Source organism: Rhipicephalus microplus, chromosome 1, assembly GCF_043290135.1.
Source record: "Rhipicephalus microplus isolate Deutch F79 chromosome 1, USDA_Rmic, whole genome shotgun sequence".
Taxonomy (NCBI): domain Eukaryota; kingdom Metazoa; phylum Arthropoda; class Arachnida; order Ixodida; family Ixodidae; genus Rhipicephalus; species Rhipicephalus microplus.
In genome coordinates this window covers 52679544-52705018 of record NC_134700.1, presented here as the reverse complement: position 1 = coordinate 52705018, position 25475 = coordinate 52679544, and the positions used below count along the sequence as shown (strand labels likewise).

The 25475-nt window shown below is 48.9% G+C and overlaps 1 protein-coding gene across 8 annotated transcripts in view; it reads right to left on the bottom strand.

Moving 5' to 3' along the window:
- Window positions 1-25475, bottom strand: part of LOC119177780 (putative thiopurine S-methyltransferase) — a 428663-nt gene that overhangs the window by 197639 nt on the left and 205549 nt on the right. For all 8 annotated transcript variants that reach the window (XM_075868630.1, XM_075868279.1, XM_075868504.1 and 5 more), the window contains one exon: window positions 8209-8301. In XM_075868630.1, coding sequence (XP_075724745.1) covers window positions 8209-8301 — 93 coding nt within the window. The remainder of the gene's footprint in view (window positions 1-8208; window positions 8302-25475) is intronic.

Below are 25475 nucleotides of genomic sequence, written 5' to 3'. Positions count from 1 at the left end.
GAATCTCCTTTCTGTACCAGTCACCCTATTCCGTGGCGAATGCATCGGCCGCCTTGAGGACATCGATTGTGTTTGCACCAGTCAACTGCCCTATCAAGCAAAAAGCCTTGAGATCGCCAGTGTTACTTCCGCTCTCACATCCGCCACCTCTTCCCTCGACGTCTTCCTTCCATCGATTGATCCTGACCTTCCTGTTGACCAACGAACTCAACTCTTGACACTTCTCGACCACTTCCGCTCATCGTTCGACTTCAAACAAACCAGTCTGGGCCGAACATCTGCAATTGTCCATCGTATTGACACTGGCACCCACGCACCATTGCGTCAGCGTCCATACCGGGTCTCCCACGCCGAACGCCAAGTTATAGACGATCAAGTGTCTGATATGCTCAATCGTGGCGTTATACAGCCGTCTAACAGTCCGTGGGCCTCCCCGGTGGTACTGGTCAAAAAGAAGGACGGGGGCATCCGATTCTGTGTGGATTACAGGCGCCTTAACAAGATCACGCGCAAAGATGTTTATCCGCTCCCCAGAATTGACGACGCTCTCGACTGTTTGCAAGGTGCAGAATTCTTTTCTTCGCTGGATCTTCGATCGGGATACTGGCAGGTACCCATGGATGAAGCTGACCGCGCCAAGACTGCGTTTGTAACTCCGGACGGCTTGTACGAGTTTAACGTGATGCCGTTCGGCCTTTGTAACGCCCCAGCCACCTTCGAGCGTCTGATGGACAATATACTTCGAGGCCTTAAATGGCAGACGTGTCTTTGCTATTTGGACGACGTCGTCGTTTTTTCAAAAGACTTCGATACCCATCTTCTGCGCCTCGCAAGTGTCCTGCATTGCCTTACACATGCTGGGCTCCAACTAAATTTGAAAAAGTGCCATTTTGCCGCCCGGAAGCTCACCATCTTAGGGCATGTTGTCAGCAAGGACGGCGTTCTACCTGATCCTGGAAAACTCCGTGCTGTCGCCCAGTTTCCGAAGCCATCGACACTTAAGGAACTCCGGAGCTTTATCGGCTTATGTTCATACTTTCGCCGATTTGTCCGTAATTTTGCATCTGTCATGGCCCCTTTAACACGGCTACTTTCTGACACCGAGGGCATTTCGGCGTGGTCTTCCAATTGCGATAAGGCATTCGCGAAACTACGTCAATTGCTGACATCTCCACCGATTCTCCGTCACTTTGATCCTGATGCCCCTACAGAAATACACACCGACGCAAGTGGAGTCGGACTTGGCGCTATTCTTGCTCAACGCAAGTCTGGATACGACGAGTACGTCGTTTCTTATGCCAGTCGCACTCTTACTAGGGCTGAACAGAATTATTCAGTCACAGAAAAAGAATGTCTAGCCATCGTCTGGGCAATCACAAAATTTCGACCCTACGTCTATGGCCGTCCATTTGACGTCGTGACTGATCACCACGCCCTCTGCTGGTTATCGTCACTAAAAGACCCATCTGGCCGTCTCGCTCGTTGGGCGTTACGCCTCCAAGACTATGATATCCGTGTCGTCTACAGGTCCGGCCGCAAACATTCAGATGCCGACGCTCTCTCCCGCTCTCCACTTCCCCATGAACACGGAAGTACTTCTGTATCCAGCCTCGATGCTGTGGCACTTTCGTACGCGGACATGCCCTATGAACAGCGCCAAGACGCTTGGATAGCCTCTATGATAGAGTTACTGTCTCAGCCGTCCCAAGTTACGCCCAATCGTTCACTGCAGCGCACAGCTCGACACTTTACCATCCGCGATGGACTCCTGTACCGTCGCAACTACCTTTCTGACGGCCGCAAGTGGTTGCTTGTGATTCCTCGCCACCTACGTGCCGACATTTGCGACTCTTTTCACGCGGATCCTCAATGCGGCCACGCCGGTGTGATAAAAACGTATGCACGTCTCCGGCTGCGGTACTATTGGCGCGGAATGTACCGCTTTGTCCGACAGTACGTGCGTTCGTGCTCCAAATGTCAACGCCGAAAAAGCCCACCACACATAGCCAATGGACAACTGCAGCCGTTGCCTTGCCCCTCCCGCCCTTTCGACCGCATCGGAATTGACTTGTACGGTCCCCTTCCCTATACGCCTAACGGGAACCGCTGGGTGATTGTCGCCATTGATCACTTGACACGCTATGCTGAAACTGCTGCGCTGCCAGAGGCCACATCACGTGAAGTTGGCTTATTTATCCTTCACAATCTCATTCTACGCCATGGCGCGCCTCGTGAGCTACTCAGTGACCGCGGCCGTACGTTCCTCTCCGAAGCGGTACAAGCCCTTCTTCGCGAATGCAACGTTGTGCATCGGACAACCAGCGCATACCATCCGCAAACGAATGGAATGACCGAACGGTTTAACCGCTCACTGGGCGACATGCTATCCATGTACGTGTCCGCTGATCACACCAACTGGGACCGCATACTGCCCTTTGTAACTTACGCTTACAACAGCGCCACTCAGTCTACGACAGGATTCTCTCCGTTCTTCCTCCTTTACGGGCGCGAACCTTCCTCATTCATGGACACCATTCTCTTGTATCATCCAGACGCTTCGGAATCCACAACTCTATCTGAAGTCGCCACCTATGCAGAAGAATGCAGGCAACTCGCGCGTTCCTTAACCGCCCAAGATCAAGCGTACCAGAAGAACCGTCACGACGAAAACCTGTCTTCGCAGTCATACTCGCCTGGCGCCTTGGTATGGCTTCGGGTTCCCTCATCTGTTCCTGGTCTTTCCACCAAGCTACTGCCGAAGTACGAAGGCCCCTACCGAGTCCTACGTCAGGCCTCACCGGTTAACTATATTGTTGAGCCGGTTCAACCATCAACAGACCGACGGCATCGAGGCCGCGAGACTGTTCACGTAGATCGATTGAAGCCGCACTACGACCCACCCGTCGTACCCGTTCCATAGGTCGCCAGGATGGCTCCTTTTCTGAGGGGGGAGTGATTTGTAGCATTGATATTTGGCACAGGCCGGAACGCCAGCTGAAGAAGAGAAGGAAGAGTGTTGTTGCTGCTCGCGCTCGCTCCGCTTGACAGCTGGTCGGTTCTACCGCTACGTTTTCCACAAAGTAAACGTCTCTTCTGCTCACCACTAAAGGTGTACTATCAATATATATATATATATATATATATATATATATATATATATATATATTGCTAACTTGAGAAACAAGGCCTCTTTACGTTAGGTGCACATCAGGTGGGAAGAGTACTTCTATTACTTGCCAAAATTGTGGCCCCTTATGGTGGGAATCATAATGCACTGTTGATGTGTCAAATTCACATAGCATAATTCCAAGGCACTCGATCAATATCCAAGGAAGAAAATTATGTTCTTTTGCGTGAGTTTCAGCAACTCATGGTAATTTGTATGTAAATTAATACTTCATCATTCTTGGCTGTCATGTTTTATGGAAGCACATGTGCTTCGTTAATAACAAAAAACCACGCACGCTCACGCCACTGCGATTAACGATTTGCCCTATGCATTCACGTTTCTTCTTTTTTTGTGTGTCGTACTTCTCGTATCGCGCAGCCTACCGTTTTGGGCACACGTAAAAAAAAGTACATAAAAAAGAAGCGTTCCACGCCGACATTCGCGTTCGCAACGAGCTGGGCACCGACAGGGTGCCCTACGACGCCCACACACTCCGCAACACCTTACAACCGTTCGCTGCGATGTTGTTGGGAATTCGTGTGGTCGTTGCATGAATATAGCGCGTGCGTGCATGCGCACGCGCGTCTGTGTGTTAGATCACGGCAACTGCATATGTTGTATGATTCAGTCACCATAACGCAACTGACGACCCCCGCTCTTCCCACACGTCAAGCAGCAGCAAGTGCCGTTAACCGTACTGTGCTGTGAACGCAAAACAGATTCGAATAGGTCGCGTAGATAGCTAGCCCGACACATGATACGATAAGATTTGCGTCAGATATTCGACGTCTACATGCACGCGTAAGACAGCGGTATCCGCAGCAGCTTCGTCATACGTATGGATAGCACCGCATCGGACGTCACGTCTGACACAGAAACTTGATCGGTAATTTTTTCTCACTTGAAAAGTCTACCTTGCACAACTTCAACCAACGATTATGCATTTCAACGAGCTGTGCATGGTTTAATGATTGATTGATTGATATGTGGGGTCTAACGTCCCAAAACCACCATATGATTTTGAGAGACGCCGTAGTGGAGGGCTCCGGAAATTTCGACCACCTGGGGTTCTTTAACGTGCACCCAAATCTGAGCACACGGGCCTACAACATTTCCGCCTCCATCGGAAATGCAGCCGCCGCAGCCGGGATTCGAACCCGTGACCTGCGGGTCAGCAGCCGAGTACCTTAGCCACTAGACCGCCGCGGCGGGGCATGGTTTAATGACGAAAAGATAGTTCTAATATTGTGCCCGGCACATATATTACTCTCTCTCTAACTTAAAAAATCGGTGCGTGAATTGGGGCCAGAACAGCGTCAAAAAGCAGCACACGCAGAAATTGGCTCATATTCTAATATTATGACATCGTGATGTTGACGTTTCAGCTGACGCCGGCAATAACGTTCAAACGGCGGGCCAATAATGCCGGTCTTATTGGATGGCTCCGCCCATATTGGCTGCTACTTGTACAACCTGGCCCGACGTGTCCGTTCTAATAGGCCGGCACAGCCTATATGGGCGGAAAGTTCTGAAAGCTGGCCCAATATAACCAATCTAATAGACTGGCACAGCCATCATTGGCGGAATGTTGTTAATGCTGGTCCAACATAGCCGATCTATTCGGCTTGCAGAACCAATATTGGGGGTACGTTGTCAACGCTGGTCCAACGTCGCCGTTCTATTTGGCTGGCATAGCCAATCTTGGCGGTACGTTGTGAAAACTGGGCCGTTCATGGGCCAGGCAATGCCGATCTATCCCCAATATTGGGCCAACCTTCTGTGCTGCCTGGGTCCTCTTCTCAGCTCTTTCCCAATCTGGTTGTGAAAGTGGAGCCACTGCGCCACTTGATTCATCCTTGTCTATTGTGGTACATGAAGCACTTCTTGTTGTAACCTTGTTGCTATATATTCAATAGCATCGTCCCCTTCTAGCCTAGCACCTTGGGCTGTAGTTATAAAACTTCGCTCTAGGCTTGTCTCGATTCTTAGGGAGTTTAGATGGTTCCAAAAGTTTGCATTTGCTTTTCTATCTTCTTTATGTACTTCTGCCAGCCACTGAGCTCCCTTTCTTCTAATCTTTTCATTTATCAGAAGGATACATCCCTTCTACAGCTTAGAAAGGTTTGCCATTTTTTTCATCATCATCTGTCGGTTCACCCCGCTGCTTAGCATGTTTGTGTTTCCCAGAGGCTTCCTGACGTTTTGCTATGGCTTTCTTACCTTCCTCATCCGACCAACTTTTGTGTTTGTGTCTTCTTTTCCGGGGTGACTTGTCACGTGTCTCATAAGGCTCTAGCTCAAAGAGTCTAACTAGATTCATGTATGTCCACACAGTCTTAATGTCCTCCGTGATTACTTTCTCAAATTGTTTAGTGGCTATTTCAATTTGCCTTTCTGGATAAAATTTTTTCTGTAGTTGCTCATCTTGTCTCCTTCCCACTTTCACTGCTCTTCCAAAACTTAGCTTGATATGTTTGTGATCATTACCCAGACTTCTGGAGCCACCTTCATCTATGTGCATTCTCCTGAGCTTATCATACATCCTATGTGACATCAGTGCAAAATCTACCGTCGAGTGCAGCCTTTCTACCTCCCATGTTATTTGCCCTTCACACTTCTCGGTACTGTTGCAAATGATCAAAACAAGCCTTTCAGACATATCCATGATCATTTTGCCTGTCGGGTCGGTATACCCATCTATATCTTCTATGTGCGCATTCATGTCTCCTAGTATAATTATCTCGCACTCTCTTCCTAACTCCTGAATGTTCTTTGATATACACTCTACAATTGCCTGGTTTTCCTCTCTGGCCTTTGCTCCTGTCCACAAGTACACGAAACCAAGGAGTGTCATTTGGCCTGCCACTTTCCCTTTTAGCCATAAATGTTCCTTGCCCTCCTGCTTGACCCTTTGCCAGTCTGTACTTTTATGAATGAATGCCCCAATACCACCCCTCTTTCTGCTGCCTTCTGTTCTATTACAATATTCCCACGTGGAGTCCGGATTTTTCGGAGGTTGTTTCATGTCCGTGAGATGTGTTTCTACAACACCATATACCATCGGCCTTTCTTCCCTTAGCTGTTCTTCTATCTCTTCCCACTTCAGCCTGTTCCTACCACACTGCATGTTAATATACCCTATGTCTGAATTGGCTCGGCGCTCGTGGCTACGTCTATATATGCCCTGGAATCTACCTATCGTAGATATTGGTGCCACTTTGGAATCGTATCTGTCCATATTACCTGTCGAAGAGTCTCTCTGGTTGTTTTCCTCGTTACTAGCTATCCTGCACCCCGAAGGGCTCTCTTGCCCCCCAAAAAAACTACTGCGCGTCCTACAAGTCGCCAACCCACCTCATGACCTAGCCGCTCATCGAAGTGAATTCTGTCTCATTGAAAACCACCCCACCTATGCACCTCTTTGTTTATTTCCACCACCTCAAAGCCTTTTTCTCAACTCATTCGCCATATCTCTTGGTTTGCGTTGACAACCGCTCTTTGCAGGTTGCTATCACGCACCGGTAACTCCGGTATCGTTCATATCACTACCTGTACCTTAGGAGAAGTGGCGCGCATGTCGTCGACGCCTTTCGCCAGTGTGGTTGCTAGTCCTGCTGTATCTTCATGTAAGACATCGTTTAAACCGCCTGAAATGATCACGAGGTTTCGTCTATCAGCTGTAGTTTTTAGTTTTGCGCTCGCTTGCCTCATGACTGCTTCAAGCTTGCCTCCTGGGAACGCCCCTACTGCAACCCTCTTGTCCCCTCTTACACTCTCTTTGATGGCTTCTGTGCATCGATTTAAATTCGAGTACCCGGCGATTATCACATGCTATGACTTCTCAGCTGGAGCGTCCTGCACCAGGGGGCTACTTGCACCTGTGACGCCGGCTGCTTTGTCCCCTCCCAGTCCCACCACTACCTCGCTGAAGCTTGGCCTTGCGACAACTGAACCAGCTTAACCTGTTTTTTTCTAAACTTGCTTGCTCTTCCTTTTCCACCGTTCTAGTTGCCGGTTCCCTACGGTTCTCTCCGTAGGCCGCTTCTTTATTCAGCTTCGCTAGTGCTTCCTCGGCAGACCTAAATCTTTCTCCCATTGCCCTCGTTTTCTCTTGCTTTCTCGCCAACGCAGTCTCGAGCTCGGCGATTCTCATCAGCAGTTCATTCTGGGCAACCGTTTTCTCCATTTTTTCCTCAAACTCACATTGCCTACACTTCGCGTCAGCCTTTTCTCCATCAGCTTCTACGCTTGGGTCCACTTTCAAACGCACTCCACAACTTGAACACTCTACAGTCTATTTAACCATGTCTTTCTGACACCAATTGTCTCTATACTCGATAATTACTAAACTCGAGCCCTGCACTACGAAAAAAAAGAAAGTATAAGCTCTACTACAAAAATTTGCGTGTTCAATGTACGCGCACCTCCCCCACGGGGTGGCAAAAGAAAAAAAAACAACAAAAAATTCAAACACACACACCCGCACTAACTAATAAATACCTGGTGACTGGCCCCCGAAAAAGCCGTCCCATAAAATAAATGCTACGAAGATTTCAACCGCTGTCTTATAATTATAAAGACAAGCTCAAAACATGCAAAAACACTTATCTGCGCAGTCGATCCGGAGCGCTCAAAAAACACGTCCATCCACCGTGACAGCCCGAAGAGGACATACACACACAACGCCATCTATTGAGCACTCCTTAACCTGTAGGTAGCTACATACTACTACTACTACTACTACTACTACTACTACTACTACTACTACTACTACTACTACTACTACTACTACTACTACTACTACTACTGACGAGGAAACGACTACGCATACCCTAAGAAGCTTCGCCCTTAAAACGAGCCTTTATGTTTCTACTTTATATCACATGAAATTGGATGACAGGTTTGAGATGTCACCGAATATATCGCAGCTGAGTTTTGGTATCAAGCTCTGTCTTGCATATAGTGCTACTTAAACCAATTCATTCTACACAGCATATATTTGCGAAAGCAGGGAGGGGGTATAAGGGCAACTTGCTTACCATTTAATTTCACCAGCGTTTCCGCACATCGGAAGAAACACAGTTCCCTCTCGCTTGCCATCTAGGACAGCGGCTGCGTTGTCTTGAAGGAGCCTGTAGGAAGAGAAAAGCAGAAGCGCCGACTCATAAATAAGAAGTCGTTAGGATGAAAACGCTGTTAATGTAAAAAAAACATGGTTGATTCTTCTGTCATAAGAATCAGTGGAACCTGAAAGCAAAACGTCTCGTCCAGAAGCAATTTAGTGCTCATAGTGCATCGACATTGGAGAGCTCATGCAATGTCGGCAGTGATCATCAGTTAAAGCACTGGTTGACGTAAATTTACCCACGTTGACACTTAGTGATGCATCTCTGTCCCGACGACAGACTTCGGTGATTATTGATTGATTAACAATTAAACATGACCTTGTGGCCGTGGATACCTGTGGTAACTGTAGTAGTTAATGGTTAGAGTGCAACCGAAGAGAGAAGTCTGAGGACCGGACGAGCATGACTAAGTTTATTCCAAACTTGGGCTTAGGTTCCGTACTCGCGGCATGAAACTCGCCGTACTCGAAATTTCACTTCTCCTATGGGAAACGCACTGAAGATTACAGACGCGTACAAAAAAAAAACATTGAAGGTGAGGATCGTGCAATACGCGGTCATAATGCATTGTTACACCTTACCAAGATATTTCTGACGGGCCTGTAGTAGATATAAAAGGCGTGTTTGTAAAGCCTACAAAGTATGTGAGCATGACGCAGTTGACCACGAGCCCGGCAGATGTCGCTCTTCGAAAGGTCCTAGGTTGGCCTACCAAGACAGCACTTTTTTATTTTGTGTTATCTTTAGACATTACTTCCTTGACAGAAGTACGTCTCTGAAATTTTGGTGGAGCCCAAGACTTCCTTCCGTGTTAGAAAAAATAATCTCTAGCACATAAAGGCCACGACTTATGTAAAATGCAAAGTTGAGAATATTGTCCTTACTTGCGCGTATCTTAGCAGAGCAATCATCGGCAACAAGTTTGCGGAAAATAAATTACCGAATTTCACAAGGAAAGATTCAGGTTCACGGCGGCTCTGACGTCGGCTGTTCTTGTGCGATCAAAGCACAGAAAATCTTATATCTGGCCATCACTCTGATCCACTTTGAGCAAAATTTGTGACACAAGACGGAAAGTTTAATAGCTACAGGTGGAAGAGAGGTTTCTTGATTTGATTATATATTTTTGGTTTCATGAACATGCTCAAAAGATTACGCTTGTTATAGAATAGGCACACGTAATTTCGTCATTGTGAGTTGGTAATCGATACTCTATTTATGCGAACAGCGTCTGCGAAGTGTCTAAAACGAGGCTTTTCGGTTTGAGTTCTGCAATGTTTGCGGAGGTACATGAAACTTGCTATATCCCAAGATGGTCACCAAGTTTAGGCACCGGCCCGTTTCTTCCGAGAAAACTAACGCTGCGCAGTTTTGAAGGCCATCGTCAAACTCATATTTTTATTTTCCGCTTGAAAGACATCTTTACGCAGGGCTTAAAGAAACATTGTCCCTCATGTACTTACAGTTACGTTAGAAAATTGGCGCCCAAACTACAGAATGGCGACGCAGGCAGCGTCCGCTAGCAAGTTTCTTGATTGAAGACACCGACTGCTCGCGCTACACAACTGTTCACTAGCCAGCCCACTCCATATATATTGGCACTGGACCTTGAGCTCCAAGGTTGGGTCGGTGGAATAGTTCTCATGTGCCTTATTAAACAATAAAAAATCACAGCATATTCGCGGAGTGAAGAAGGATCATTGAAGCGAAGCTTCCACCCACCCATTCGTCCTTGCCTGCGTACATCCGGCTGTCCGTCCGCTGGCCGCGTCTGTCCGTCTGTCTGTCTATTCGTCTGTTTGTCCGCCTATCTGTCCTTCTGTCAGTATGTCAGTTAGTCCGTCCGTCCGGTGTTTTTTCTGTCATTCTGTGCGACGGTTCGTCTGCCTATCCGTCTTTCTGTCTGTCTGCCTGTCTCACCACCAAGATACCCCAAACGGCACCAAATGTTACCCAAAATGGCCAACCTCGTCCGAAGCGCCCACCAATATTGCTCATATTTATGCGTTAATACCTGTGCGATTGTCAAATAAAAAAGCAAATATTGTGCATATCTAGGCACCGTAACAACACGCCAATGTATTGAATGTGTGTCTTTATACTAGAGTAATTCTAAGGACCGTAGTAATTCTAAGTGTGAAGAAGAAGGTGTACCTGCAGCGAGCAGCGTCGCCAATGCCCAGCTCTCCCGGCTCGTGCTTCGGTTCGCTGCTATGCCGGTCTCTACTGGATGGTTCTTCACGCTCTCTTGCCGTTGTCGTTAACGACTAATAAACCTCTCCACACCTGGTGTAGGGTGCTGTTTATCCCAGTCGCTATCCCCTGAAGCTGCGCAGCCGCACGCTACTGCCCGTCATGACTGACAACGCCAACCCATCGGAGTCTTCTCCCGAGTTCACAAGCCCTGACCATCCTAGGCTACGGGACCCCAATATCTTCAGCGGTGCGAATGGGACCGACTTGGATGACTGGCTTGAGCACTGCGAGCTGGTGAGCGCCAATAATAAGTGGGATGAAGGCGACTAGCTGGGCCACGCCATATTTTAGCTAACTGGCGTGGCCAAATTGTGCTTTAACATCCACAAACACAACATCTCCACATGGACCGTCTTCAAGACGTCATGTGCTGAAGTGTTAGGTTGGTCAGCTGTCCGCGAGCAGCGGGTAGAACAGCGCTTGCTCGTCCGCTCTCAGCAGGCTGGCGAAAACTCTACCAGTTATATTGAGGATATTTCATTTCATTTCGTTTCATTTCATTTATTTACTCTCAATGCCGTAAGGCGTTACAGAGAGGAGGGGTACAGTATTAAACAATCAAGAGAAAAGACAACAGCGGGGTGGTTACAAAAACTGATTGCTGACAGTGGATCGGAAGTGCGCAGCGTCGCTGATGGAGACGATGGAGGCTGGAAGGTGATTCCACTGCACACTGGTCGTTGGGACAAACGAGTTCAGGTAGAGGTTTGTTCGAGAGTTTGGCACACCAACTTTTAACGGATGATCAATGCGGGATGACACGTATGGTGGAACTGAAAAAAGGGATTGTTTTAAGGTCTGATTGGTGTAAAATATTTTATGGAAAACACATAGGCGAGATATAATACGACGGGCTGCAAGATCAGGTAGTTGTACTACTTTTTTCATGTTAGTGACACTGATTGATTTGTGGGGTTTAACGTCCCAAAACCACCATTTGATTATGAGAGACGCCGTAGTGGAGGGCTCCGGAAATTTTGACCAACTGGGGTTCTCTAACGTGCACCCAAATCTGAGTACACGGGCCTACAACATTTCCGCCTCCATCGGAAATGCAGCCGCCGCAGCCGGGAATAGAACCCGCGACCTGCGGGTCAGCAGCCGAGTACCTTAGCCACTAGACCACCGCGGCGGGGCTGTTAGTGACACTGGATGACCGGGAATACTCAGAGAGAATGAAACGAGCGGCCCGATTTTGGATAGCTTCAAGTGTGAAGACAAGATTGGCAGAATGTGGATCCCATACAGAAGAGGCGTATTCAATCTTCGGCCGTAGAAGGGCTTTGTAAAGCTGCAGTTTTAATGAAGTGGAAGCTCGAGAGAAATTTCGTCGAAGGAAGCCGAGCATGCGGTTCGCATTATTGCTAATAAATTCAATGTGCGAGTGCCACGAAAGGTTATCTGAAATCTGAACGCCTAGGTATTTGTAGGTGGTAACCGATAATAGAGGGGAGCCATTCAGGAAATATGTGTTTACAGGGGTGTGCTTGATTATCCGAATTAACCTCATATATTTGCACTTGTCGACATTTAGTTTCATTAGCCAGGTGTTGCACCAGGCTGATATTGTGTTAACGTCGGTTTGAAGTTGTGAGGGATCAGAAGGTTCACATATATTTCTATATATAACGCAATCGTCAGCGAAAAGACGTATTGATGAGGTTATGGTATCAGGAAGATGATTAATATAAATTAGGAAGAGAAGAGGCCCCAATACTGATCTCTGATGGACACCAGATGTAACAGGACAGTAAGGAGATTCGTTATCATTAACGGCTACATATTGAAAGTGATTCTGCAGAAAACATTCAATCCACCTTAAATTTTAGGGTCAATGCTCAGTTTGCTAAGTTTATAAAGTGGTAGTGGGTGGGAGACGCAGTCAAATGCTTTTGCGAAATCAATGAACATGCAATCGACTACTGACGCACGATCCAACAAAGAACAGAGATCATTAGTGAAGGTGATTAATAGTGTTTCACAGGAATGATTTTTGCAAAAACCGTGTCGGTAGACTGTAAAAAATGAGTTAGATTCTAGAAAGCTCATCAAGTTAGTGTAAATGATGTGTTGGAGTAGTTTGCATGGGATTGATGTAAGAGAGATGGGTCGATAGTTAAAAGGGGAGAAAACTTCACCAGACTTGTACAATGGAATCACCTTTCCACCCTTCCAGTCGTCGGGCAGTAAGGAACACCGTAAAGACTGTGAAAAAATATAGGAAAGGATCAATGAGGAGTTCACATTGGTACTTTTCAGAAACTTATAGTTAATTGTATCTATTCCAGAAGATAAAGAAATTTTAGCCCCCTGTATCAGCATGAAAATTCCAGCACAGTCAATAAAAATGGGTTCCATTGGTTCAAGACGTAGGCTTTCTTTAACAGGAAAAGAAGTAGGAATTGTTTTAGTAAAAGATAAAGAAAACGTATTGTTGAGCAACACGCAGCACTGCTCTCGTGGAACAAGTGTTCTAACCGGTGTTTTTAATTTTACATCTTTATATCTGCTCATATTAACAGCCCTCCAGAACTTGCAGTGATCAGTCGATAAGAGGGATGGAAGCGTTCGCTGATAAAACTCGGTTTTTGCACGAGAAAGGGCTTTTTTATATTCTGATGCGATGCCCGCATAAGCCGCCTACCTTTCAGCCGAACTTGATAGTCTACAGCGGCGAAAAAGGCGCTTTTTTTATTAAGCAGTCCTTTTAGTGAGACGTTGTACCATGGTTGGCGTTTAGGACAGGGTATTCGTCTGAGCGGTATGTACTTATCAGTCAGCCATTGAACCTTGCTTCGAAATAAAGCCCAATTACCATTTAGCGGACGCTTCCAAAATTCAGGAAGGAAATATTCTATAAAAGCTTCCAGTTCCCTATTTATGGCTTGGAAATCAGCTTTAATGTAGTCTCTAATTTCTTTAAACTGTTTAGCGGGGCGCGAAGAGGATGACGGTATAGTGAAATGGGCAACTAAGTGGTCACTCAAAGCAGGCAAAAGCGTTAAAGATGAAACAGACTCGGGAACAGTGGTCAGTAAAAGGTCAAGGGTGCTGGAAGACGACTGGGTAATGCGAGTCGTTGTCGACCTTTGTCGACGCGCCAGTGACACCATGCCCGAGTCGAACAAGGTCAAACACATCTTGAAGGGCATCAACGATGGCGCATTTCAAATGCTCCTGGCTAAGAGTTTGAGCACCGTTTCCGAAGTCGTCAGCTTGTGTCAGAGCTACGACGAGTTCAGGAAGCAATTCACTCTGACTCGCCAGCCTCAGCGTGGTGGTCAATCACTGTCCAGTTTTGACACCATGCCTGACAATTCACCGTTGCTTCAGCAAGTCTGAGGCTTCGTCCGTGAGGAAGCCGCCCGCCAACTTTCCCTAGTGCCCTTTACTCACGAGACCACCAGCCGTCTACCTGCCCCGCTTCGCACTGCTATTTCAGAAGACGTTGCACAAGCTGTTCCCTTTGCGCACTACGAGCCGCCTCTATCTAGCCGTGTTCACTACCCGCGTGTCGCGCAGCCGGTAGGCGCTCCTGTCGCCTATCCGCGAGCAGTTCTGCCTGTGACTGCGCCCCTAACGTATGCAGCGCAGCCTGTAGCTCTTCTTGTCGCCTGTTAACAAGAGATGCAGCCCGTAGCCGCTCCGCTCACATATGCAGATGCTGTGCGTAGGCTTGCGCAATCACTCCACCCCAGGCACTCACAGCCTGCCCACCCGGCTGATTATACTGCCCTTTGGGCGGGACCACCACTCGCCAACCCTTGGAGGACACCCGATAACCAACCGATTTACTCCGCCTGCTTAACTCCCAGTCACGTTGCCTGCTACTGCCACCGTCGACCGCAGACGTTCGGCAACTATGCCCGGTTGTCGAAACCCAGCAGCCAATCCTTCGATCAATACGGGCCGGTCTCCTTTCGATCAATACGGGCCGGTCTCGTCCCCTCGCTATGCCCCTACTGACCACCTTGACTTCCAGCCCTGGCGCACACCTTCTCCTCGTCGGCGATTATCCTCCACCATGCGTCGCCGGCCTGGATCCTCCGCCCAGGAAAACTAAGCACCGCAGTTTAAGAGGCAAGAAGTGCGCCATTTCCGCACTGTCTAAGCCCTCGCTCCTCTCCTGCTAACGTGGTTGCAGTCTCTAATGAAGATTATTGTACTTTCGCCCTTGTGAACACCGGCGCCGCTGTTTCTTGTTATTGCCGCTAATCTCTGCTGTTTATTACGCAAAGTCACGATGCCGCTTTCGGGACTGTCACACCACACCGCAAGCGCACAGCAAGTATCGCCTCTCACAGCCTGCACTGCAAGAGGGCTCATCGAAGGCATTCTTCACATCGTGGAGTTTGTTGTCCTCGCTGTGTGTTCACATGACGTCATCCTCGGGTGGGACTTGCATCCAACCATAAGGCCGTCATCGACTGCGCACGCGCCGATCTTGAGTTTTCACCCTTGTGTGATGTCTCGTTACTTGACGCTCTTCATCAGCCGCCGAAGTTGCTCGTTCATGAAGATACCGATATTCTACCTAGAATTATTGCACCTGTTCCCGTTTCCAGTAACGTCTACACTGACGCTGCAGTCGTTTTCATGCTTTCCGATATATTCACGAGTCGTCGAGCTCTGCCGCTGCCTCTCGCAACGATTGACCTTGCCACCGGAAAAAGCCATATGTTCGTAAGCAATCCGCTTTCGACACCTATCACTTTACTTGTGGGGGAATGTCTGAGCCACGGGCAGAATCTCGACCCATTGTCTTTGATTGATGTCACGGATGACTACTGCAACCACCCAAAAGCACTGTCGGCGCTCGAAAAGTCGTCCAATGATATGTTTTGCAGCGCCAGTGCCGAGACCCTCACTCCAACCGAACATGCCAACCTGCTGGATCCTCTGCATCAGCTCAGGAGTTCTTTTGATGTATGGCAACCTCAACTGGGCCACATGTCGCAAGTCAAACATCATGTTGACACCGGCCTACACCAGCCACTGCGTCAAAGAGCATACCGTGTCTCCGCTGAAGAGCGCCGCGTCATCAACGATCAAGTCGAATATATGCTTTGTAGAGACGTCAATCGACCATCTCCCAAATTCTGGGCGTCTCCTGTCGTCCTGGTGCGTAAGAAAGACGTATCTATCCAATTTTGCGTGGACTATCGTCGTTTTATTAAGATAACCCGCAAGGACGTCTATCCTTTGCCGCGCATTGAAGACGCCATTGACACCTTTTATTAGGCGGAATTCTTCTCATCGTGCGATTTGCGGTCTGGCTACTGGCAAGTCCCAGTGGCTGAAGTCAATCACCAAAAAACTGCGTTTATTGCACCAGATAGACTATACGAGTTTAACGTCATGCCCTTTGGGCTTTGTAACGCGCCTTCCACGTTCGAATGTTTTATGGATAATACGCTACGTGGCCTCAAGTGGAATATGTGCTTCTGATACCTCGACAATGTCGTGGTTTTCTCCCATGACTTTCGTAAGCACTTCTTCGCCTCAGGCACGTTTTCACTAGTCTGACCAACGCTGACCTGCAGCTTAACCTGAAAATATGCCGCTTCGCTGCACGCGAGCTCGTCATCTTAGGCCACACCGCGTCCAAGCACGGCGTATTACCTGACCCAACCAAGCTTCGAGCAGTCTCAGAATTTCCCAAGCCGACGCAATGATAGAAGTTCGCAGTTTTGTAGGCCTACGTCCTTATTTCCTGTGATTTGTTCGAAATTTTGCATCCATCATGTCTTCACTAACCCAGCTTCTTCGCGTTGACGGGAACCTATCCTCCTGGTCCCCTGCATGTGACATTTGCCTGCACTACTCTGCGCCGTTTGCTCACCTCCCCGCCTATTCTTCGCCACTTCGACCCAACGGCTCCTACCGATGTGCACACTGACGCCAGTGGCGTCGGGCTAGGCACTGTCTTCGCTCAACAAAAGTGCGGCTATTCAGAATACGTTGTAGTCTACGCTATCCTCTCGCTGACGAAAGCTGAAACTAATTTAGCGTGACAGAAAAAGAGTGTTTGGCTCTGGTGTTGGCGCTGGGAAACTTCCAGCCGTACTTATACAGCCGCCAGTTCGATCTAGTAACTGATCACCATGCGCTTTCCTGGCTCTCCAGGTTGAAAGACCCTTCTGGCAGCCTTGCGCGATGGGCACTCCGCATCCAGGAGTACGACATTCGCGTCGTATACCGCTGCGGATGCAAACACTCTGACGCTGATGCCCTGCCCCACTCACCTTTACCACCAGATCTGACGTGCGGAAACACTTGCCTCCAGACTTTGTCTTCACTAAATCTCGACTAGATTGCCACTGAACAACGTCGTGACTCGTGGATTGCATCTCTACTCAATTATTTATTTGGCACCCCCAACCTTCTAGTATCACGATCTCTCGGACGTCAAGCTTTCCATTTCGCCATCCGCGATCAACTTCTTCATCGGCGAAACTACGCTCCCTATGGCCGCCGTCGCTACTGGTCATTCCACGCACTTTACGATCGCAAGTATGTACCTCTCTTCACGACGATCCGCAATGTAGCCACGCCGGGGTGTTCAAAACATATGAATGCCTTTGCCATCGCTAGTACTGGCGCGGCATGTACAATTTTGAACGCAAATTTGTGCAGTGCTGTCCTGACTGCCGAGACGCAAATCAACACCGCCACGTGCGAATGGCGCATTACGGCCACTTCTATGCCCTTCCAAGCCATTTGATCGCATCGGCGTTGACCTCTTTGGCCCCCTTCCATTCACACCAGATAGTAATCGGTGGATTATAATGGTGGTTGACAACCTGACACTCTACGCCGAAACAGCCGCTTTGCCAAGCGCTACAGATCAGCATGTCACCTCTTTCATTTTACGTCACTTTATCCTTCGACATGGTGAAACTCTAGAGCTCCTTAGCTACAGAGGCCGCGCTTTCCTTTCCGTTGTCGTCGAAGTTCTGCTTTCGGAATGCCACATCATTCATCGTAAAACGACACCATACCACACGCAGACTTATGGGCTAACGGAACAGTTTAACCACACGCTGGGGGATATGCTCTCAATGTACGTGCCACCTGATCATAGCAACTGGGACCGTGTTCTCTCATACGTCACATTCGCATATAATACCGCAATACAAGCGACCATCGGATTTTCTCTTTTCTTTCTTCTTTTCGGACGCGAGCCTTCCCAAACCGTTGATACCCTACTTCCCTACCGTCCTGATGCTTCCGTGTGTCCACCTATCTCCGATGCTGCTCGACAATCCGAAGAGTGCCGCCAGCTAGCCCGTACGTTCACCTCGGAAGAGCAGCAACGCCAGAAAGAACACCGTAGCAACGCCCTTCCAGATCCCAGCTATGCCCTCGGATCTCTTGTGCGGCTCGCCATACCGTACCAAACTCAGGGACTCTCCTCACAACTTGTCTACCGGCACGAGGGGCCTTACATTGTTTTGGAGAAATTCTCTCCGGTTAACTTCATAATAGAGTCACTTTCCAGATTGGACGATATGCGGCAGCGTGCACGTGACATCACCCATGTTTCCCGACGGAAATCATACCACGAGCCTCTGTCTTAAACTTCTTAGGTCGCCAGGATGGCTCCTTTTTCAGCGGGGGCGATTGTGAAGAAAAAGATGCGCCTGCAGCGAGCAGCATCCCCAACGCCCAGCTCTCTCGGCTCGCGCTTTGGTTCACTGCTGTGCCCGCCTCTGCAGGACGGTCCTTCAGGCTGTCTTGCCATTGTCGTTAACGACTAATAAACCTCTTCCCATATGTAATTATAATGATCGTAGTGTTATTCACGCAGCGCTGAAAGTGAAACCCTATGCTCGAAAAATTGGCAGATCCAACGTAAAGTGGGAATGAATGAAATGTGAAGCACAAGTGAGAAATGATGACTTGTCACTTAGAAAACAGCAGAACGTTACGAGGTGGAGGTAAATAATGCTGTATATGACCTCCGTGTCATGATTATCATGTTTGGATGTGTCATTTACTTTAATCATTTGTTAACGTCACATCATATTAAATTTAGTATATCTGGAGCTAGCGAAACGGTCGCGAGCACGCTATGAGCGTGATATCTTGTCATATTCTTACATGCCACGCGTGTCAGGATTATCATGTTTCCACCAGTCATATACCTTCGTCATCCATTGACGTCACGTAACACCAAACTTGGTATTTTTAGACCTAGCTAAACGGCCGCGAGCGCATCATGAAGGGCCTGATATACTCCAATGTATGCTTGACGAGCGCGCACGCTGGGCATAGCGCTGCAACGTTAGCAAAACGCGAGCACTTTAGAATCTGACACCGGGTGCGGCCAGTGTCTGTCGGCGCGGCCCGACGGCAACCAGCGCAAAATTAGACATGCTGCAATTCGCGCCAATGCGTTACCAGACAACACTGCATCTTCCTCTATTCGTGATGGAAGGACGCCGGACGCGTTAAATTGCGCATGCGTCAAAGCAACGCTGCACAGCGTGGGCTTGGGAGTATATGGCAAGACCGGTGCCCATGGCATGGCAACGCTGGCGTGACGCGACGAAATGAATGCCGGCGAGCACGCACACCACGTCACGTCAAAATGTATTTGCGCTATGACTTTGGCATGTAGTCAAGTTCGCACATGGCACGCATCTCATGATTATCGTGTTTGCACCTGTCACATACCTTCGTCATCCTTTGGCGTGACACAATACCAAATTTGGCATATGTGAAGCTCGCAAAACAGCCGAGAGCGCATCATTAGTATGACATGCAGTCATGTTGTTACATAACAGGCACGTCGTGATTATGTTTAAATGTGACATTTATCTATGTCATCCGTTCACGCCACGTAATAACGAGTTTCATACATGTGAAGCTAGCGAAACAGCCGCAAAGGCATCATGAGCGTAGCATGTTGTCATGTTGTTACTTCACGCATTTCATGCTTATTTTGTTTGCATCAGTATTTAGCCTTCGTCATTCATTTACGTCCCGTAACACCAAATTTGGTATAAATGAAGCTAGCGAAATGGCCACAAACGCATCATGAGTGCAGCATGTAACTCCTGTTGTTACAATACACGCGCCTCATGTTTATATTGTTTGCAGCAGTATCAGACATTCGTCATCTATTCGCGTCCCATAATACCAAGTTTGGTATAGGTGAAGCTAGAAAGACGGCCGCCAGCGCATCATGAGCGCGTCATGTAGCCATGTTGTTACATGACGCGCATCTCATGATTATGTTTCTCATGTTTGCACCAGTCACATACCTCTGTCATCCATTCATGTGCAGTAATACCAAATTTGGTATATGTGACGGTAGCGAAATGGCCGCGAGTGCATCATGAGCGTGGCTTATATTCATGTTGGTACATAACACGCATGTTGCTATTTTCATGTTAGAGTGTGTCGCTAGTGTTCACCATGCAACCATGTCACACCATACCAGTTTTGCAGCATGCCATGTGAACAAAACCACCACAAAAGCTGCAGGACTATGAAATTGTAAATCACGACATTCATGACATACATATCGTGATTTTCTTGTTATGACTAATCAAATATGTTCTTCATACAGTCTTGTTATGCCATACCAAGTTTGGTATTGATACCAATATGGAAACGGCCAAGAGAGCTAAAAGTCGTAAGCGGCTAGATAGATAGATAGATAGATAGATAGATAGATAGATAGATAGATAGAAAGATAGATAGATAGATAGATAGATAAACAGGTTTATTGGGCGAACCAAACGGGCAAGTGGGAGATTCGAGATAGCGACAGGACGAGGAAAATGGAGGAGCTCGAGCACCGATCTCGTGGTGCCTTACTCTGCAATGATGCTTGTTGTTCCCTTTTGTTGTTATCAATCCTTCATTATAATTCCCCCCGTCGAAAAAGATGGAGCCATCCTGGTGATCTAACAGGTGGAAATGAGCGGGTCGAAGTACGGCTTCAAGCGGTCCACATGAACAATATAGTGTCCATGCCGACGATGGTCACCGAGTGGCTTAAGCGGTTCAATGGCGTAATTGACTGGCGATGTGCGCTCTACCACGCGGTATGGACCATGATAATTTTAAAGTAGCTTGGTAGATAAACCAGGTGCACAGGTTGGTACATACAGCCATACAAAGGTTCCAGGGGACAACTCTGTGGCAGGAGGATTGTCTTCATCGCGGGCCTTTTTCTGGCGGTGCTGGTCAGCCGTAGTAAAACGGTTCGCCAGTTCGCAGCATCCTTCGGCGTGACGGCGGCTTCAGACACGGTCGTGCACTCAGATACATCTGGTGCGTATGGCAGCAAAGTGTCAATTGTGTGCGATGGTTGACGTCCGTATAGAAGGTAGAATGGGGAAGAGCCGGTGGTCACTTGGGTAGCGGTGTTGTACGCGTAGGTCGCAAACGAAAGAACCAGGTCCCAGTTCGTTTGGTCAGATGCCACATGCGTCGCGAGCATGTCACCCAGGGTCCCATTAAACCGCTCAGTCAGGCCATTTGTCTGAGGGTGATAAGCCGTACTCATCCGGTGTACAATATGGCACTGACGGAGAAGTGCTTGGATTACGTCGGATAGAAATACACGGCCCCGGTCACTGAAGAGCTCGCGAGGAGCGCCGTGACGCAACACAAACCGATGGAGGATGAAAGATGCGACGTACTGAGCAGTCGCCGTAGGAAGAGAAGCTGTTTCGGCGTACCGTGTCAGGTGATCTACAGCAGCGATAGCCCACCGGTTACCTGCTGTGGTCAATGGCAGTGGTCCATAAAGGTCGATTCCAACGCAATCGAATGGGCGGTCAAGGCACGCAAGTGGCTGTAGTGGAGTTGCTCCTGCATTCGGTGGCTGTTTTTGTCGCTGACACTCGTGGCAGCCGCGAATAAACTGTCGCACAAAAGTAAACATCTCACGTCGGTAGCACCACTTCCGTAAATGTTCGTAGGTCTTGAAGACACCGGCGTGAGGACATTGCGGGTCGGAGTGAAATGGTGCACAAATTGTAGAGTGCAGCTTTCGGGGAATCACGAGCAGTCACTTCCTGCCGTCTGGTGAGTAATAGCGCCGGTACAAGAGGCCACCTCGAATGGTGAAGTGCGAAGCCTGGCGTCGCAATGCTCGAGTGGTGGGAAGCGTCGGTACCCCCGATAAGACGTCCAGAACAGAAGTTATCCATGGATCGTCGCGCTGTGCAGAGGCCATTGTGTCGATGTCAAGAGCGGACAGCGCGTTTCTATAGAATATATAAAGGCAACCTCAGCGGACAGTGGTAATCGTTAGAGCGCATCAGCATCGGTATGTTGGCGGCCGGAACGGTACACGACGCGGATGTCATACTTTTGAAGTCGCAGAGCCCAACGAGCAAGGCGACCTGATGGATCCTTCAGTGACGACAACCAACATAAGGCATGATGGTCTGTAACTACAGCAAAGGTGTTGCCATATAAGTATGGCAAAATTTCACAATCGCCCAAAGTATGGCTAAGCACTCTTTTTCGGTAACACTGTAGTTTACCTCAGCCTTGTTGAGCGTTCTGCTGGCGTAGGCGACGACATACTCAGGGGATCCAGGCTTGCGTTGAGCGAGAACTGCACCGAGACCGACACCGCTGGTGTCTGCATGGATTTCAGTTGCAGCCGTGAGATCATAGTGGCGTAATATAGGCGGTGATGTCAGGAGACGGCGAAGAGTGGTAACTGCGTGATCACATTCGAAAGACCACGATGAGAAGTCGTTGGCACTACTTAAAAGTTTAGTCAAAAGGACAATTATGGAGGCAAAGTTGCGCACAAACCGACGAAAGTAGGAACATGATCCTACGAAGCTGCGTAACTGTTTTACAGTCGTCGGTTTGGGGAATTCAGCGCCAGCGCGTAGTGTAGCCGAGTCGGGAAGAACGTCATCCTTTGATACGACGTGACCGAGAATGGTGAGCGTCCGAGCAGCGAAGTGGCATTTCTTGAAATTCAGTTGGAGCTGCGCATTCTGCAGACACGTGAGGACTTGTTTCAGGCGTACAAGATGTGTTGCGAAATTGGATGCAAAGATGACGATATCGTCGAGGTATCAGAGCCATATGTTCCATTTTAAACTCCGCAGAATCGAGTCCTTCATGCGCTCGAATGTGGCCGGCGCATTGCAGAGGCCGAAGTGCATGACATTGAACTCATATAGCCCGTCCGGTGTCACGAAGGCTAATTTTGGACGATCACCATCTGCTAAGGGCACCTGCCAATACCCCGAACGCAAATCTAACGACGAAAAAAACTCGGCACCTTGTAAGCAATCAACGGCGTCATCAATCCTGGGCAAAGGGTACACGTCTTTGCGAGTGATCTTATTTAGGCGCTTGTAATCAACGCAGAAGCGAATTGTACCATCCTTCTTCTTAACGAGAACGACAGGTGATGCCCATGGACTTTGGGAAGGTCGGATAACGTCGTGCTTGACCATATCGTCAACCTGTTCGGTGATAACCTGACGATCCGTGGCGGAAACATGGTGTGGTCGCTGTCGTACTGGCGCGTTCGAACCTGTGTCGATGCAGTGAAAAAACTGGGAGTTCGGCCAAGGGTAGGTTGAGCAAGGTCAAAGGATTCAGGAAACTGGTAGAGCAGCTGAAGGAGCTCAGAGCGTTCAGATGGCGATACTCCGTCGGCAATCGATGAATCGAAGAAGCTCGATAATGGTATATTGGAAGGGTTGAGGGCACTGATGGCGTCGTAGTCACCGGAACAATCTGGCGGCATGGTAAAAATTTGTTCATTATGAATGGCATGCACGTGTCTAAGAGATTCACCTTGAAACAGTTCGACGGTATACGGAAGGGGGTTGATGAGGCAAAGAGCACTATTTCTTTCAGAAATAGAGAGGGTTGAATAAGGCAGAAGAAGTGATCTTCGACTAAGGAAGATGCTTGATGGCTCAAAAAATGCAGCTTCATTCCTAATGCCGTCACAGAACACGGGGAGCAACACAGCTGCTGTCGGAGGAATTTCAGTGCCTTCTTTGACGACGAGTTTGTGTACGGCGGGCTGAATTCTGCTGGTTGGTTGGTCGCAAAACTGGAAAAGCTCAAGCTCCGATCTTGCACATTCAATAACGGCATGGTTACGCAATAAAAAATCCCATCTGAGTATGATGTCGTGTGAGCATGACGAAAGGACAATAAACTCAACAGTGTAGTGGTCCTTCGCGATCATCAGTCGGACAGTGGTGGCTACAGGCGGAACCGGGTCCCCATTCGCTGTTTGCAAGGACATCATATTAAGAGGCGTCGTCACTTTTCGGAGCTTGCGGCAAAGTTTAGCGTCGATCACGGAAACGGCAGCACTGGTATCCACTAGAGCATATGCTCGAGTACCTTCTAAAAAAACTACGACAATATTCGACGGCAATGTGCGAGGACTTGAGCATTTTGACAGCGCAGTTTTTGCCTCCTGATTGCGGTGGTTAGTTTCCCTCGTGTTCAGGAGCTGGCCGACGACGCATGGATGACAGGGAGCGACGACGGGGTGAAGGTGAGCGACCAGACATGGTACGTGGACATTCTCGTGCAGACGAGCATGACTGAGGGCCACAATTTTCCAGACGAGAAGGAGGAAGGTCCATGAAGCGGTTCTGTGTCCGGGCGTCCGTGTATCCCGGCACGCGACGACGGCAGTAATGGGCGATATGGACAAGGCCACCGCATGCAAAACAGATGGGCCGGTTATCGCGCGTTCTCCAAGTATTGGTGACGAGGGGAGCAGCCCATGCGGCAGGGCAGACGGGTGAGTTGAGGCTGTGGGGGCAATGGGAGGAACCCAGGCGGTGGACGACTGAGTCGGGGCTGAGGTATACGGCAGTCCCTGGAACGACGGGGTGTGGTGTGGCTGCCGCCGCTCCAGTGCCTCAGCGTAAGTAAGAGGCGCGGTGACGGGGGGCTGCTGCAAGGGCCCCGGCATAGCCTCGGAAATCTGCTCCTGGACCACATGTCGGAGCATGGGAGCCCATGGTGGTGGGTGTCGCAGTGGCTGTTGCTGCGAGAGCTCCTTGCGTTGAGCAAAACGCAGCAGAAAAAGCTGCCGAGCCACTTCCTCTCGCACGAACTCTTTCATTTGTGCGAGAAGGTTTGTCTGGTCAGTCATAGCGTCCAGTGCTGTCACTGGTTGGATTGTCTGGAATGAGCGTCGCGTCTGAGCTCGTTGCCAGCGCAATTCATCATAGCTTTGGCACAAAGTCACTACTGCCACTGTGCTAGGAGACTTCGCGAGAAGCATCTGGAAAAAGACATCGTCGACGCCCTTCATAATGTGCTGTATCTTCGCACTCTCGCTCATGGAAGCGTCGACGCGCCGGCAGAGATCGATCACATTTTCCATGTATGATGTGAAAGTTTCACCTGGCTCCTGTGGCCGTGTGCGTAGACGTTGTTGGGCGCGTAGCTTACGTAAGGCAGGACGACCAAAAACGACACATATCGCCTCCTTTAAGGCGGACCAATTCGCGAACTCGGTTTCGTGATTCGTATACCAGAGCTTGGCTTGTCGGTGAGGTAAAAATTGACAGTGCCCAACTTAGCAGCGTCATCCCACCTGTTAGGTCCACTGACTTTCTCGTATAACGACAGCCAGTCCTTGACGTCCTGTTCTTCGGTGCCCACAAAGATCGGGGGGTCTCGCTGATGAACCGGGCCCGGGCAAGTAGCGGCCACGAGAGGTATTGTTTGTTGGGCAGCGTCAACTTGCATGGTCGAAGACAGGGTGCGGCATCAGAGTACCAGGTTGTAGGCGATGTGGTTACCCAGCGCGATCCACCAAATGTAAACAGGTTTATTGGGCGAACCAAACGGGCAGGTGGAAGATTCGAGATAGCGACAGGACGAGGAAGATAGAGGAGCTCGAGCGCCGATCTTGTGGCGCCTTACTCTGCGATGATGCTTGTTGT